This window comes from Aspergillus uvarum (genome assembly GCF_003184745.1).
Source record: "Aspergillus uvarum CBS 121591 unplaced genomic scaffold BO82scaffold_18, whole genome shotgun sequence".
Lineage (NCBI taxonomy): Eukaryota > Fungi > Ascomycota > Eurotiomycetes > Eurotiales > Aspergillaceae > Aspergillus > Aspergillus uvarum.
In genome coordinates this window covers 252,428-267,957 of record NW_020291315.1, presented here as the reverse complement: position 1 = coordinate 267,957, position 15,530 = coordinate 252,428, and the positions used below count along the sequence as shown (strand labels likewise).

At 53.0% G+C, this 15,530-nt stretch overlaps 3 protein-coding genes across 3 annotated transcripts; 1 reads left to right on the top strand and 2 right to left on the bottom strand.

The window, feature by feature from the left end:
* The first annotated feature begins 201 nt into the window (after nt 1-201).
* Nucleotides 202-1,770, top strand: BO82DRAFT_307291 (SDR family NAD(P)-dependent oxidoreductase). The gene is made up of 4 exons (XM_025632277.1): nt 202-450; nt 506-537; nt 719-1,049; nt 1,153-1,770. The coding sequence occupies exons 1-4, from the start codon at nt 326-328 to the stop codon at nt 1,607-1,609; spliced, it is 945 nt and encodes a 314-aa protein (XP_025493334.1). The 5' UTR covers nt 202-325; the 3' UTR covers nt 1,610-1,770.
* Nucleotides 1,771-2,269: 499 nt separating this feature from the next.
* On the bottom strand, nt 2,270-5,194 carry BO82DRAFT_363638 (DENN (AEX-3) domain protein; the record flags this gene model as incomplete). Its single annotated transcript, XM_025636910.1, has 4 exons — nt 2,270-3,376; nt 3,430-3,666; nt 3,720-4,739; nt 4,811-5,194. 4 exons carry the CDS (start codon nt 5,192-5,194, stop codon nt 2,270-2,272), a joined length of 2,748 nt encoding a protein of 915 aa, XP_025493333.1.
* Nucleotides 5,195-9,813: 4,619 nt separating this feature from the next.
* BO82DRAFT_431168 (ubiquitin-binding serine/threonine protein kinase VPS15) lies at nt 9,814-15,031 on the bottom strand. Its single transcript, XM_025640678.1, has 3 exons — nt 14,646-15,031; nt 14,463-14,583; nt 9,814-14,402 (listed from the first exon to the last, which is right to left on the bottom strand). The coding sequence occupies exons 1-3, from the start codon at nt 14,857-14,859 to the stop codon at nt 9,890-9,892; spliced, it is 4,848 nt and encodes a 1,615-aa protein (XP_025493332.1). The 5' UTR covers nt 14,860-15,031; the 3' UTR covers nt 9,814-9,889.
* Between the last annotated feature and the right edge of the window lie 499 nt (nt 15,032-15,530).

Below are 15,530 nucleotides of genomic sequence, written 5' to 3'. Positions count from 1 at the left end.
CCACCAGCAGCAGCAGCAGAAGCAGCAGCATTCCAAAGCGGAATGGCATTTCTGCCCGGCCATGACGTGTGGCCGCAGCAACCCATGTGACTGCTGACATAAGTCGACGATCAGAGTCACCTGACCAGCTCCGTCCCAGCCTCGGTTCTCCGCAAAATGTAAGCGGAACTGCCGCGGGGACAATTTGGAGTATAAGACGGAGGAGACGCCCCCTTTCTCGTATCTTAATTGACCCTATACCTGAAATTGTGGGATAGTAAGCTCAACCTTCACACGAATTTATCTTTCATCTTCTTTACTTTCGAAAAACAATCACATCAGAACCATGTCCGGCAACGCCAAACGCCGTCTCCAAGCTCTCAGCCAGCAGCTGGTCGAAGGCATCCCCGACGCCGGGACCTTCGAGGATATTCCCCGAATCCGATCCATTGCCCCTGACTCCGTGGGACCGTTAGTGCACTTGACTGTGATACGGTCAAACATTCAACTAACGATTTAGTTATAGTCGGGTAAAGGACAAAGTCGCTATCGTCACCGGTAAGTGCCCATCTATACAACATGCATGGTTGTATACTACCAAACACCTAACCCACCCATCCCTCCCCGTCCGCCCAAACCACCCCCCAGCAGCAGCAGTAGCATCACCACACCAACACAGAGAGCGCACCATCTCCCCCATAGACACCCTAAACCAAACTCCAATCTAACCCCCAAATAGGCGCCAACTCCCCCACCGGCATCGGCCGCGCCACGGCGCACCAATACGCCCACAACGGCGCGGCAGCGGTCTACCTGTGCGACTTTGTCGACACGCACCTAGCGACGCACCAGCGGGAGATCGAGTCCCTGTACCCGGCCACAAAGGTGTACGTGCGGCGGTTCGACGCGGCCGAGGAAAGCGCCGTGCAGGCGGTGGTGGAGGAGGCACTGCGCGCGCACGGCCGGCTAGACATCTTCTTCGCGAACGCGGGGGTCGTGGGGCAGCAGAAGCTGCTGGCGCGGATCACGGCGGAGGAGTTTGCGGAGACGCTGCGGGTGAATACAGTGGGGTGGGTTTCCCAACCCCTTTCCCAAAATTGGCGGAGTGGCAGACTGGCATGAGAAGCGTTGAGAGAATAACTGACACTGACACTGACACATTTCCTCTGGTAGGGTGTTTCTGGCCGTCAAGTATGCCTCCACGGCGATGCAACAGACGTCCGTCGCCAAGCCCTACCCCGGGGGCTCGATCATCTGCACGGCCTCGGTGGCGGGCCTGCGGTCGAACGGGGGCTCGACGGATTACTCGGCCTCCAAGGCGGCGGTGGTCAGCATCGCGCAGACGGCCGCCTTCCAGCTGACGGGGACGGGCATCCGCGTCAACGCCATCTGCCCCGGCTTGATCGAGACGGGCATGACGCAGCAGATGTTCGACGCCGCGCGCGCCCGCGGCACCCAGCGCAAGCTTGGCCAGCTGAACCCCTTGCAGCGCGGGGCCATCGCCGACGAGGTCGCGCGCGTCGCCCTGTTCTTGGGCAGTGATGAGGCCAGCTACGTCAACGGGCAGGCCTGGGCGGTTTGTGGCGGACTGAGTGCTGGACACCCGTTCGTGCCAGGGAAATTGGCCTAACGACAGAACGCACGGTTTGGTACAGTGCTCTACGGAAGACATTGGAATGGGTGGTTGGTTGTGATAAGTACTTTTAAAAAACCGTTCAATTAATGTGAGATGATTTCGTACAGCACTAGCTGCACGGTAAAAAGGCACGGCTGATCCATATATAACGGACTCCACGTGGCAGCTTCAAGCAGCCTTCTCCAGAGAATTGGACATATACACAAATGGGAAACACAAAGGTGACACAATAGGAAAATCGAGCGAATGAAGGGTCGGCCCCGTTACAGAGTGCCAAGGTGATCTACTACAAGGCGGGAGATAGCGATAGATCCCAAGAATGGAAAGTGGTATAGAACCGGCAAAGGAAAGAGACAGCAACCCAAGACATCAAGGGGCCCCAAGAATAAAAGGCCAAGAAAGCAATGGCATGAGTCCAAGAAAAATCTTCCAGAAGAAAAGAGATCAACACCTGTGCAGAAAATCATGGGACATATGTCCTAACTGGATCAAGTGGAGCCAATACCATGAGGTCCCCAAGAAAAAGATTAAAAGCAAGGAGAAAAAAGAAAAGGCCAAAACGTGGCTAATTCGCTCTGAATCAGTTGGGACAGTATAAGAGCAGATGTCATGTCACGGATCGTTGGAGCAGGGAATCGCAGAGACAATGCACGATTACATAACCAATCTGGAAGTGCTGGATTGCATGAGGTCTTCGCTCGCCTGCTTCGACAGAGTGCCAGGTTCCGAGTGCTCGTCAAAGCCTGCCGTCTCATGGGCACGTTCATCGTTGCCCTCGACTATCCGGGTAGGAATCTCACTGACCCCATACTGCTGACTCGACCTCTCCGGGAACGTCGAGCTACTGATCATTGACATCGAAGTGCTTGACCGGTTGTGGACTAGGTCCGGCGTTGGAGGGACGCTAGAATGGCGGTCGTTCGGGTGCAACGAGTTGTTGTCACCGTCCCCCATCTCGCTACCCGCAGGAGTCAAGAGTCCATCGTGTGTTCTGGGCATCAGGCGGTTACCGGACGGAGTTGTCCGACCATGGTCATCGATGTCATCCTCCTCCGCGTCCTGTGCCAGTTGCAGACCCTCCACAGCGGCGGCGCACTGCTCGCTGATGCTGCGGATAATGTCCGAAATGGCATCGGTCTTGTCGCGCAGGTAGCGATCTGCAACATCAGTTATACTTAAACGAGCGAGACGATCGTGCCCTTTACCGATGTTCAGGAGATGCTGCTCCAAATCCGAGCTCGGCTCGCTGCTAGGAGCCTTTACGGGCTCCGTAGCAAACGAGCGCGAGCTGGCAGGTTCCTTAGGGGTCTCGATCTCGTCCTCCTTGGTCTCCTCAAAGGTCTCCTTTTCAGCGAGCCCGGACAGTTCGGCAGAGCTGCCAATCGAGCGAACGATATGCTCCATGTGGTGGGTCTGGCCATTGATAAGGCTGCGGAGGTGCAGGACCACCCGCTGCGCATCATCACGCTGCCGAGCTAGAGACGCGTTGCTGTGCTGCAATGAAGCGAGCTCCTTTTGGTTACGCTTCCGCTCACGCTCCAATTCTTCCGCGATCTCTTGTTGCAGAACCAACGCCTCAAGTGCATCGTCGCGCTGCTTCTCTGTGCCGGACAGGCGCAGTGTGAGACGAGCCACATCATCCTTCTGCTGGTCAATGAGACCAGTGAGACGACGGTTTTCGCGCTTGTGATTCTCAATCTTGACCTTGAGCTCAGAGGTCTCCTTGGTCAGCTGTTCGGCGAAGGCCTGGAACTTGAGGAACTGCACGAAGTTAGAACGCTGTTCACAACCGGAAAATCCTTGCAATGACATACCTGTTGCTTCCAAGTCTCCAGCTCCTCAACCAAGAAGTTGTTGCGCTTAGTGACCTTGGTCAATTCCGTGTCCATACGGCCCTTCAGGTTAATGAAATCTTGCCAGGCCTCCATAGCATCGCGAGAGTATTGGTTTCTCTCGCGGACAATCTCGTTCAGATGTCTCATGGAGACCTTGGTCATCAAGGGCTTCTTGACTGAGCCACCAAAGATAGCCTTCATGCCAGTGTTGCGTCCCTGATCAACTGTTTAGTATGCACAAACTTAAAGTGAAAAGGAGGGATACTAACCAGTTTCTCGCACACATGATCCATGACACCCATGATCGCATCTTGGTTCCACCAGGAGGGATCCTGAACACTTTCCACCTCCCCTCGCATGACAATGATCTGACCAGCGGGGATGAGCTTACCACCTGCGTAGGCGGAGCGGAGATGGTTGGGCACCCCGGACGGCGAGACATCACCATTGAGAGCCTGAGTCAATCGGTTGATGAACTTCGTGCGCTGACCGGGACTCAGGACGCTAGGTGGGCTCGAAGTCAAGACGAAATTCCGGTCGAGGTCGATGACCAAGGCATCTGAAGGAGCGTTGAAAAGAGACCGGCACTCAGCGGTGATACCGAGAATGTACGGGCCGGGTTCCTGGACCAAGTCCTTAACATGACGGGCATGAACCATAGGCACGTAGAGACCGCTCCATTCGTAGATGCGAACACAGTACCGGATAGTCTCAGCGGCCATGGTGAGCATAGCCGGGTAGTGGCTGACGAAGATAATCCGGCGGGTGGGTGAGACAGCAGCCTCAATGACGCCAACGATGTTGGGAATGGATAGACAGGTGAACAAGGGCCACATGGAGAAGTTTTGGAAGCCCGTGGGAGACGAGGGAAATTGGTAGCAAAGCGCATAGTCCTTCATGTCGATACGAACCAGGTCGTTGAGGCGGGGGGCGGGGAAGCTTAGGATGCGCGAGACCTCTTCAGCATGGAACAAGTTGGTCGCCTTATTCCAATGGATCCACATGCCACGCAGGTAGTCACCTAGAAGGTCGTACAGAGGGTAGCGAGAAAGGAAGCTCAGGCAGTAGGGAATCCAGTAGGTCTCCTCTGGGTTGTCATAGAAATCCTGTTCAGTCTTCTTCCGTAACTCCCGGATAGTTTCGGCGCGTTTATCGTCGGCGCGAGACCAAACCCGCAAAGCAATTCCATAGAGTGTGTGAGAGGAATCTTGTTGAAGAACAAATGCATGGTGCACACAGTGAGGCTGGGTCTTGCCGGTGCAAATTTCGACATCGTGGGGAAAACAAGCCTAGATCATGTCAGCAACATGCAAGCTTCGGTTTTGACAGCATCTGACAAAACACAGGGGCCATGGCATACTCTCATCGCCGCATGCAAGGACTTAGCGATCTCGTTATCCTGTTCCAAGCGGGGGCTGCTCCCCAGGATCTCAGGCAACCAAAACTGACTGACGGCCCCCTTCATGTGGGCGATCTTGCCTTGGGCGGGGGCGGGGGCGCGAACCCATTGAGAGGGCTCGCGACCCACACCGCAAACCATGTAGGCATGGGTGAGAGTCTTGGGGGTCCGTTGGGCGGCGGGTTTCGAGTTCATCTGGGAAGGGATTGGTTGAGTGATGCGGGAGTGAAGCGAGGAGGTGCGACTGGGGACGACCAGCGAGTTTTCTCCTTGGTCGCGCGTTGAAGGTCGATCGCGGGTAGATGGGCGGACGAAAGACGCAGGGTCTCTCAGAGACGGGCCCATAATGACGGTCGGGGAGATTGTTTATGTATTTATGTCGGCAGAGTGACGAATTGGTCCTCGGATATGTGCGAGGTCGATTGGGTGATCCTGTTTTTGGGTGTGGCAAGTTCTCTCGAACCACGGATTCTGAGAGATCTGACGGGAATGCGAGAAACAGAGCAGTTTAATGTGGGGGGGGGGGGGGGAGAAGGAATGAGAGCTCGCAATGGAGTCGAGAAGATGACCAAGAACGAGCTGAAGATAGCACTGCTAGCAGTCGGGATAAAAATGAAGCCGAAGGAAAGACAACAACCGAGCAGGGGCGAAACAGGCGATTGGTGATAATGATAAAAATGATAAAGAGAGATCGGACAATTCGGTCACAGCTACTGCTCACACACACTCAATTGATGGACATTTCCCAGGTAGGTGATACAGCACGTCTCTCAAAGATCATACATGTGTGTATGTATGTATTTAATTGAGTGGACTCGAGGCAAGGTTTCTCTTGCCTCTATCCCCTGGGGGTTGGGTCGGTTGGCGGTGGTGGTGGCGGTGGTGTTGACACGGAATAGACCTGATCCTCGGGTGAGGGGAAGAGAGAGGAGGGAGGGAGGGAGGGAGGAAGAGGTGAGAAAAAAAAGAGGTAAGAAGAGAGGGAGAGAGGGGATGAAGACGGGTGGAAGGCCGTTAGAGAAGGTTTAAAAAAAGAAAAATGGAAGAAAGAAAAATAAATTAACTGGAGCGTAAGAGAGAGAGAGAAACTCTCGAAAGTCAGAAGAAGCGCAAGCTTTGTCAATCCTATTCCTGACCCTGATACTCCGTACTCGTAGTAGTATGAAAGGGGGTTGCGGAAAGTGGAAAAGCCGGTCCTGTTCCTGCGCCGGTGGGTATGCCAATCCACTAAAGCTCTAAAGCTCTTTAGTTCCGTGGCACTAATTTTTCTCATCTCCACTTCCTCGTGCTTCCTTTCAGTCTTGTTCTGGTCGGGTCAATTGCATCTTCGCAGCAGGGACTACAGCTCTGCTAGTGTGATGTGCAATACGCAATAGGCAAGATGAAAGTTCTACAAGCATACATCTTCCTCTTGCCCGATTCTCCGCCGAATTGAATTCTGGACGAGGCTGCACGCTGGTGGCCGTTCCTTGCGCCCGTGCGGGGAGAGGAGAAGCTTATAGCTTGGTTGCGCGGAGAGATCCCTCGACCGGTTACTCTGACTTGCCTGACGAATCCTGGATCGCACAGGAAATCAGGTCAGTTTATAGTCTGAAATGCGATTCCATTGGTATGAGAATCAGCCAACAAGAGAACCCCAGGTATCGTCGGCCCGAAAGTCTCAACCACGCGACAATGGGGCCTTTCCGGAGAGAAACCATTGGGACGATGAGGCAAACCAACAGCCGGAATATTGAAGAAGAGCCAGTCAAACTCAAAAACCTAAGCCACACTGGTCCTGTGAGGAAGATCATAACCAGCATTTTCGCAGTATCCACTCGACAAGACATGACCAGAATGGTCAGGTCGACACCGGATGCACCAAGGTCAGGAACAGCGATGCCCCTTTCCCGTCTCTGTCAGGGAGGTCAAAAGAGGGGGTGGGAGGGGGTCCCGTCGGTCCCACGCCAATGAGGGCTTGCTTATCAGGGGAACTCTTGTAGCTTCGGTGCCTGTTTCCATTGACGGGTGATTTCTCGTCTTCTGTCAGCCTGTCTTCCTCTGCTGTGTGTACTATACGGGTAGGCATCCAACAGCAGAGATGATCGGTCGAGATCGCGACATATCATCTGGCAGCTCGCATACGACAGCTAATCAGATGCACACAATTCGGAGGCAGGCTGTCAAAGTCCATTCCTGTACGGAGTAGATAGACGATCGATCAGCCATCCCTGTCTGGGCCAGAGGATGATCGTCATTTCCTTTCGTGGTTTGCAGCAGTTCGCCCTCAGACCCATTTTACAGGTTAGAGTAGCCAGCCGCATTGGTCAGCAGAGAACTGCATGGGCAACTTCCATGCACCAAAAACGACAATTTTGACCTTAACTTTGGTAAGGGCGCATTGCAACGCACCCGCCACTTTGGCAGCAAGCAGACATGCTGAAGTGAGGATTTTGGCGAGAACAGCGCCATCGCCACCCGTGCAGATGGACCGCCAGCGGCAGTTTCGTCTCGCTTGCCGGCCGCTGGGTCTACCGGCTCCACCGTTCGAGTCAGTCACATCCAGACCACCGGACTCGGTAAAAGAGCTGGCGCAGCTGCAACTGACAGCTCTGAGATGCGTATGGAACAGTTACCTGTCAGCGAGTTGACGTTGAAGCAACCCACTATCGGATCGAAGGACCGTGTGCATGCAGATGGTGACAGCGATCGCAGGGTCATGATTGAGGGATCGAACGGTTCGCCCGCGATAATCCGCTGGACACCGCAGATTGATATGATCATCCGATCTGAAGAATGTAGGATAAATACTGAAGTCAAGAACCACAGTGGCCGAGTGATCTTTTGCCTCTAGAAGATAGGTCTCAACAGTACCTGAATAGAAATGAGGCAACGAGAGGCAACCTCGATCTTCGCGAAACCACACACACACACACACACACAAACACACACACAAACACACCGCAATCTCGGTTCTTCTACAAAATACTCTAGCGACGACAGCGGGGGTGAAAAACTACGAATGGGTCAAACGAAGCGATCCGACCCAGCAGATGGCAGAGAGTCCAGACTGGAGAGCGAAGAGTGTTAGAGAAAGAGAGGCCTTCATCTCAGTGATCCATGGTTCGTGAGCGGGAAGAATCTCCCCCTCTCTCGATTCCCGCCCTCGAAATCGACCCTTGGGATTCGCGATCCTCTGCCACGGATACCGATGTCTGTCAAGATTTATCCCATGCGCCAACATAACTACAGAATTGCTGTCTCACTACAGAGAAGAGTCCCCTTGGCACATACAAAGTAAATTGAATTGTCAACTAAACTGAACTAAACCTAAGACACCAGAACAGCTCTTTCTTCTGTCACATTTTCCGGCCACACTCCTTTTCTAGAAGCCCCAGCGAAGATCTCTCCTTGCGTTGAGCTCCACCCACGGTCACAAATATACAAACCGCGAATCACGATTACGAGAACAAAATCCCACCCGGTTGCAATTCCGCAATCCGCATAAACTCCAGGTCCCGCCATAAAGATGGAGCTCACCTAAGATCACCCGAAATGAACTTTTCCCTTTTTCCCCCGTCCCCCCAATCAGCCCTGACTGAAACTCGCTCGCATCATGCTCTCGCCGTCCCCCGGGCACTTTGAAACAAACCCTGGTGTATAATCTGGAACCTTGCCGGTGCAGCACTTTTGCACTGTACGTACCACTTGGCTATGTAGTTAATTGGAATGGCGACCGCGATCATAAGATAGATAATATTGACGTGCCTTTAATTTGATGCTCCTTGACCGAATGGACCGTACTATGTCTGATTATATGTTTCTCCGGAACAATCGCTGTGGAACAAGCGCTCTCCCACAAATAAACGATCCTATTCACAATATCCCTCCACATACAAATAAACAAACTAGCCTGCTATACTTCTTACATGGGATACGATATCAAAGCTCAAGGACCCCGATCCCGAGCCCTTGGGACAGGGTAGGGCCCAGGGTTGCACAAATGTACCCTCCCTTCACAGAGCCTTGCACATCTCACAAGACTATACGCACAGTACAGCACCTGGGCCCTAATAGCCCTTAACCAATTTCACTCACATCCCCCCGCCACTATTGCAGCCTGTACAGTACTTCAAAGGAATGACAGTAGAGAAAGCCACCTTCTTGATCGCGCCTTAGCTGGGTGGCTGTCATACCTACCTACCCAGAGTAAGAAATTACCATCAACATACTATATGCAATTAGCCACTGCAACCTTCACACTGTACAGTACAGAGGTACAGAGTATATCTCTCCACCAAGCAGTCCACTATTTACCCCCTCTCCCAATATCCTAAGTCAATTATCATAGAAACCCTTCCACATAAACCCAACACAACCACAGTCAAAGAACCAAACCCCTTGTTCGTCCATCAACCACATTCCGCGGCAGCAGGAGCCACGCCCCTGCAATTAACTCCCCGGATAGTGTGTTTCAGCAACCTGGTCCCAATAGTCCTATAATCCCGGTGTATGTACGGTAGACTACTCCGCATAGTTAAAGTAACGTCCAAATCCTCCCGCACAGAGCTAGACTACCGTAAGTACTGTACATACAATACATACTAACGTTCCCGAGTCCAAGGTACTGTACGTTTAGATATAAGGCAAGGAAGGGACCTTTTTTCTCCTGTCTGAGATGAGAGGACAGTAGGCCAGGGCCCCGCGCACGCACGCACGCACGCAGTTTCACCACGCCGCTCGGACCTGCGCTGTCAATTTCCCAGCCCACCCTATCCTTGCCTTATAGTAGATAATTATATGATTTCGACCGTTGAGATGATGGTGGGGGGAGGCTGGGGGTTAGATAGCTTATCAGGGATGGGTTTTGAGAGGTAATTCTGCGTAGGCTTGATATCTATCTAAGTGCTTTTGTCACGATGTGTATGTAGCGCTGTTTACTGTACTGGAGGTGATTGGTTGGTTTACAGGAGACTGATTAATGGGGGGTTTGATTCTTATAAGACTACCTACCTACCTAATTGCCTATACTAGGCAAAGTTACCCGCTTGTGAGCTTCGCTCACTGAAACACATACACCATCCCCGCCCGATCGACACTCACGACCATCCCGTATGGCGCCCGCAGCACGGCGACATCCTGAATAAAGTCCAGGTGGCTTTTCAGGAGTTGCTGCTGCTGGAGACTGATCACCGTGCTTCGCGGAAGTCGCCCGCTGCTGCTGCCCTTCTTGCTCCCGGCACTGCCACTCCCGCCCTTGTTACCGCTGCCCGTGGCGCCGGTGGACGAGGCAGAGGTGCCATTCGGGATATGCTCTGTTGTCATCATCAGGGACGGACCGGGCTGGGAGAGCTCGTAGCGTGGTTTCTGCATGGCCCCGCCGTCTGTGGAAACGATGTCGAGGCCGCTGACTACCGTCGACAGATCCGGGCGTGCGAGATCCCAGAAGCGGATCTTGCGGTCGCAGCCGCCCGAGACAATGAACCCGCACCGAGTGCTACTGTCGCGACCGTCGTCGGGGGAGTCATACCCCACGGCAAAGGCACAGATGCCGGCGGGGGCGCTGGACGGGGACGGCCCCGAGGGGTGGTCGGCGGGGCCCGAGGCCAGTCCTTCCATCGCGAATCGGCCGAGCATGCCTTCCGGTCGGTCGCCTTCCACATGCCAGGCTTCATATTCTCGGGCACCCAGGTAAGTTGGCCTGGGCCGGTTGTCGGGTGGCACCCCGTTGGGGCCGGAGGCGCTCAACCCCAGTGAATCGGCACGATATACCTCGCGGCACCGGACTTTCTCAATGTCCCAGACGACGATCTCGTTACCGTGCGCACCACTGCCAGACACACAAACCCAGCGCCCACGTCCCTTGGTTGGGTGGACCTGAAGCCGGTAGATAGCACCTGAGCCGGAAAGGCCCCAGGCCTTCAATCGCACTCGGAACCGCAGGTCCCAGAGATCGAGGATGCCGTGCGTCGTGCCCATCAAGAGCCAGGTGTGCTTGCGATCACAGCAGAACGTGGTCGGTATTCCGTGATGCACGGGGTTCTGCAGAGAATAGACTGGGAGCATGGTCTTCATATCGAGGGCCAGAACGCGGCATGTGTTGGTGGCAATTAGGAGCGTCGACTGTGCTTCGACGCGGAAGTGCTCCATCCACACAGCATACTCGACGGTGCCATCCTCGGTCGGGGGCAATTGATACTCGCGCACGAGCTGAAGTTTCCCGTAGCGAACGTTCCCATTGGCGTTGTGATAGTCAACTTTGACCGCATGGATACTACCATCACTTGCCCCAGTGATGAAAGTGTGAGTGTTTTCCACAACTGCCAATGACTTGACCTTCGCTTCGGTAGAATGCCGGTACGTTTGGCGAGAACGAGGGGTAAGGTTCTTCTCAAGGCGGGTCGTATCCCAGATCTTTGCAGTGCCATCATCGGAGGCCGTGACGAAGAAGGCATGGTCGGGCGCGACCACCACCCGATTGACAGGCCCACTGTGCTCCCCAAATACTGTCACAAGGCCACCAATGGGTTTCCAGACTTTGCTAGGTTCCTGTCCGCTGGCCTTCATCATCGGCTTTTTGGTATCCACTTCCTTGACATAAGGACCGAGGTCGAAGAAGTCCGTGGGGTAGTTTTCCGCGAAAACCGAGTCAAGGAGGCGGAGAACGACTGGATCGTTCCCAGCGTAAGAGTGATTGGCATGATACTGCTGCGGGCCACGTTCCAGTGCTGTCCTTACAGGGAGCGTGGGAGAAGCAACTGCTTGTTCATCTTCGCGTTGCGAAGGAGAATCGACTTTGCCAAAGGCATTGGCGGGGCTTGTCCCCGTTTCGGCATATGCTTTGGCAAAATCCCTACGATTGAGCAAGCTCATAGCGCTCGGCTTTCTCTGTACCCCACTAGCCAACCTTCTGATAGTAGGATTCTCCGCATCAGTGGGGGTGGATGAGCTATCTTGTCCCGGACTCTCGCGACCGCCTGATATTCTTCGTTCAGCATCCGAACTGGGTGGCGAGGCAGGCCCAGCGGCTCCAGGCGAGGTCGCAATTGGTGATGGGACGGGAGAATTCTCAGACCTGATATTGTTCACAGCGATTGGGCGTGGGATTGTCAAATGGTCCGTTAGCTGGCTCCTCGAACGAAGATGTTTCCGGCGGGATTCAGGTCTGTTGTCAATAGACGTTGAGGCATCGAGCAAGGCATCGGTGATTGTATGTGGTCTTCGGTCTTCAGCCTTAGCATTCTCCGTATTCCCGAGGGAGTTTGTGCGAGGCCGGGTATTTTGTGTTTTGTCAAAGAAGACAGTCTGTGGCGTGACTCCATACTGAGTCAAAGCGATGACGCTATTCAAAGGCGAATTCCCCGTTACGTTGTCCTTCGACTGGCGGGCGATGACCCTCCAGATGAACTCCTTAAGTGCGAGGAATTTTGATTCGTCCTCCTGGCCCATTCCAATGTTCCTCAGTCGCGCGAGCCACTGTTCATCCTCCTCATTCCTCGGTTGCGTACTCATCGACAGGCTCGAACTCTTTTGACCCCATCTAGGGATGGTACTATCTGTTCCCAGGAACGCAAAACTCGCTTCACGGGATGTTGCCTTCCAAAAAAGGCCCTTTTCGACATTTGAAGCCCAGACAAATGCAAGTTCATACACATTTCTCGAGAGTGGTCGCTTGAGAGCGTCAAGCAGCTCACCCTCGGTGAAATTAACAATCTTGACTTTCAAGAACGGCTGAACAAGCGGAGTCAAGATAGAGTATTTATCTGCCACGGAAAGAAACTTGGTTGGCGCGATGATGAATTGGACAGCAGCCTCACGAATCCAGGCGTTCGGGTGCACCAGGAATCGGACTACAATATGGATCAGCTCCCAAGTTGTCGAGCGTTGGAAAAGCCCAAGACCAGCCATTGCTGCCAACGACCTGAGTACCCTTTCGACGACGAACTCCTCAGGATCAGTCATCGACTGTACCATTAGCGGCAAAATGTACTGCTCCAAGCTAGTAGTGCCGACGTAAGCTGCAACCCCAATCACTGCCTCGAAAAAAGCACATTTCAAAATCCAATCCCTGTCGTTGAGATAAGTATTCAAATGACTCAGAATCACCTCATTGGTCTTGAGGTTGCCGAAGAACACGCAAAGCTCTGATACGGAACCCAAGAAGGCACGACGGACTGATGCGTCGCTATCAGTTAACATGGCTTTAGTATGTGCTTCGAAGTATTCAAGGAGATCAACCCTTGCAACGTCGTAAAGGTTGTGGTAGGTCGCATCTTCTGTCCACCTGGGCTCTGATCCAACTGGTATCAGAGCTGGAAGTCGCGTATCAGAGCGCAGGGCTTGAATCATGTCCAAAAATCTCAAGGATGAGTGGGCAAGCGACGCAATACATGATGCGTATGCCGCTCGCACCAGTCGGCTCGGATTGAAACTGGTACTGGGCACGAACGGTTGCAACCTCGGGAAGATATACTCTGAGAACAGGTAGGCATTGACCGGTGACACGACCTGAACCATTTCCAGCAGCTGAGCGAGGGCACGAATGGCAGCTACCTTGACTCTATCCGTGCGGTCGTTCAGAAGTATCATAATATATGGGAGGATTCTGTCCAATTTGGCCTCATCCGAGAGTCTCTCAGCGAAGGCAAGCAGAATGTCACAAGCCTTGATCCTGGCGGATGATTTCGACGTATTACGCAGGTTGGAGACAACGAGAGCCAGGAATATCAGCACTCCGTCATCTCCTTGTGGCTGGGACTTTGTAGTCGTAAGCCCGTAGTGAGGAAGGTCTAGTTCCACGGGAAAAGTATCGCCGGTGAGCTTGGGGCGGTTGCGGTTTGATCCATCTTTAGTAGTTGTTGGTGAGGCACCAAGAAAGTAGGATATTTTATCGAAGTCAAGGTAGACTCTTTCAATGCGGTCATCAGCCTCTCCTCGACTGGTAGATCCTGCTTCTACCTGTGCCCTACCCGACGATGGATCCGTCATTAGAGACATGTATTGATGTAAAAAGCTGTAGAAGTATTCGGGGAACGCCTTGTTCTTCCAGAAATTCAGGTACTCTTCCGCGGAATATCTAGACTCAGGCTCGAGCTGGATCATGTGGAGAATCAAGGCACGGATCTCCGGGTCCTCAATTTTGATCAACTGGCTATGTTCTGGGCTATATTCACCTTTCCGGTACTTGTAAATCTGACTCAATGTGAAGATAGGAGCCTCTAGAAAAAGTTCAGCAATGACGCAGCCAGCACTGAAGATGTCCATAGCCCAGTTGACATGCCGGCTTCCAGGTTCCTCGCCGGCTTCGAGAAACCTTTCAGGTGCCAAGTAGCAGGTCCGACGACCGGACGTGTCAAAATAAAATGAGAAGTCCGCCGGATTGTCCTCCGGAAGAAACGTGGGTTTGAACGAGGACGAAAAGTCAGAGAGGTAGAGCCAATTCCAAGACGTGACCAGAACATTCTCGGTTTTGATATCACCATGGAACACGTCGAGCGAATGGCAATCCCTCAACGCACAAAGGAGTTGAAAGGCAATCCACTTCTTCTCAATCTCCTCGGGAAATGGACGGGTACTGTGCACTGTGGTCAGTGAACATACTCATACCATCGTGACAGATCTTCAGCAAACATACCTCATCCGGTCATAAAGAGAGCTATGGATGTATTGCCGAACGAGATAACCACCGGTGCTGGTCTCGAGTATCCTCTGATAACTCAAAGCATTGGGTACGTCGGCCAACAGCCTGCGCTCCCCTACCGCCGGTGTTAGCACCAGTGCACATGCAATGCAGCTGATCGGAACTATCGGGACTTACGAAAAATAGCTTTGATATATGGCTCCAGCTTCATACTGGGATAAGGCTTCATTATAACCTTTACGAAAACGAGGCCATTGTGTTGTCTGGCCCGGATGCTTTTCATGAACCTGCCACCACCCATGGACTTCTCATACGCCAGGTCCGATAGTTCGGGGACATCGATCCCCGCCGAACCCGCGGACAGGGTGGTGAGTGAATAGCCTTGGCCCATGATGTTGATGCGCCTTCATCTCCCAAATATGGCAGAGCAAGATTTGGCCTGTCACATCAAGGTTGCTAGAGATGACTCAAAAGCGAATAGTTAAAAGGTAGGGGTTAGATGCTTTGGCTGAAAGAGAGAGCCAGGCCAGAAAGAATGGCGGGTTAGTTGGGTTGGGTCTGGGTCATGTCATGGGGTGGATAAGTTGAATGAAGCCGCGCCCGACACGGTTGGAGCTCCCATGTTGGTCACATGATTCAAAGGAAAGCGGTGAAGCGGCTTCGCTTCGGCTGTAGGCTGTAATCGAGATAGATTATTATCTACAGAGTACAGAGCACCGTACCTTAGTCTCATCCATCCATCCCTACTTATGGTGCTTCCTTTCATGCGGCTGGCTCTTCAATGAAGCTGTCGTTATTGTTAAAGTGACTTTTTCTTTTTCAGGAATAGAACTGAAACATTTTATCGCTTTGAGAATCCCTCCTACGAACTGATGATCAATCCGTCGGCTGCGGAACTGAGATAACCTTTGATCGAGCAGACCAACATCTCTACAGAGGTGAGGCTCGATCAGCTGTACATCTCTGACGAACTAGAAGTCACCAACTCATGTAATGCTTTTATCATTGGGCACGGATGGGATGTGGCTGCAATGGCGTCCCGTAGAGCTTGTTTCGCCGGCG

Coding starts and splice junctions, on each gene's coding strand:
- BO82DRAFT_307291 (XM_025632277.1), top strand. CDS start 326: ATGTCCGGCAACGCCAAACGCCGTCTCCAAGCTCTCAGCCAGCAGCTG. Junction 451..505: donor GCCCCTGACTCCGTGGGACC/GTTAGTGCACTT, acceptor ATTTAGTTATAG/TCGGGTAAAGGACAAAGTCG. Junction 538..718: donor CAAAGTCGCTATCGTCACCG/GTAAGTGCCCAT, acceptor ACCCCCAAATAG/GCGCCAACTCCCCCACCGGC.
- BO82DRAFT_431168 (XM_025640678.1), bottom strand. CDS start 14,859: ATGGGCCAAGGCTATTCACTCACCACCCTGTCCGCGGGTTCGGCGGGG. Junction 14,584..14,645: donor ATATATCAAAGCTATTTTTC/GTAAGTCCCGAT, acceptor CACCGGCGGTAG/GGGAGCGCAGGCTGTTGGCC. Junction 14,403..14,462: donor TCTCTTTATGACCGGATGAG/GTATGTTTGCTG, acceptor CACAGTGCACAG/TACCCGTCCATTTCCCGAGG.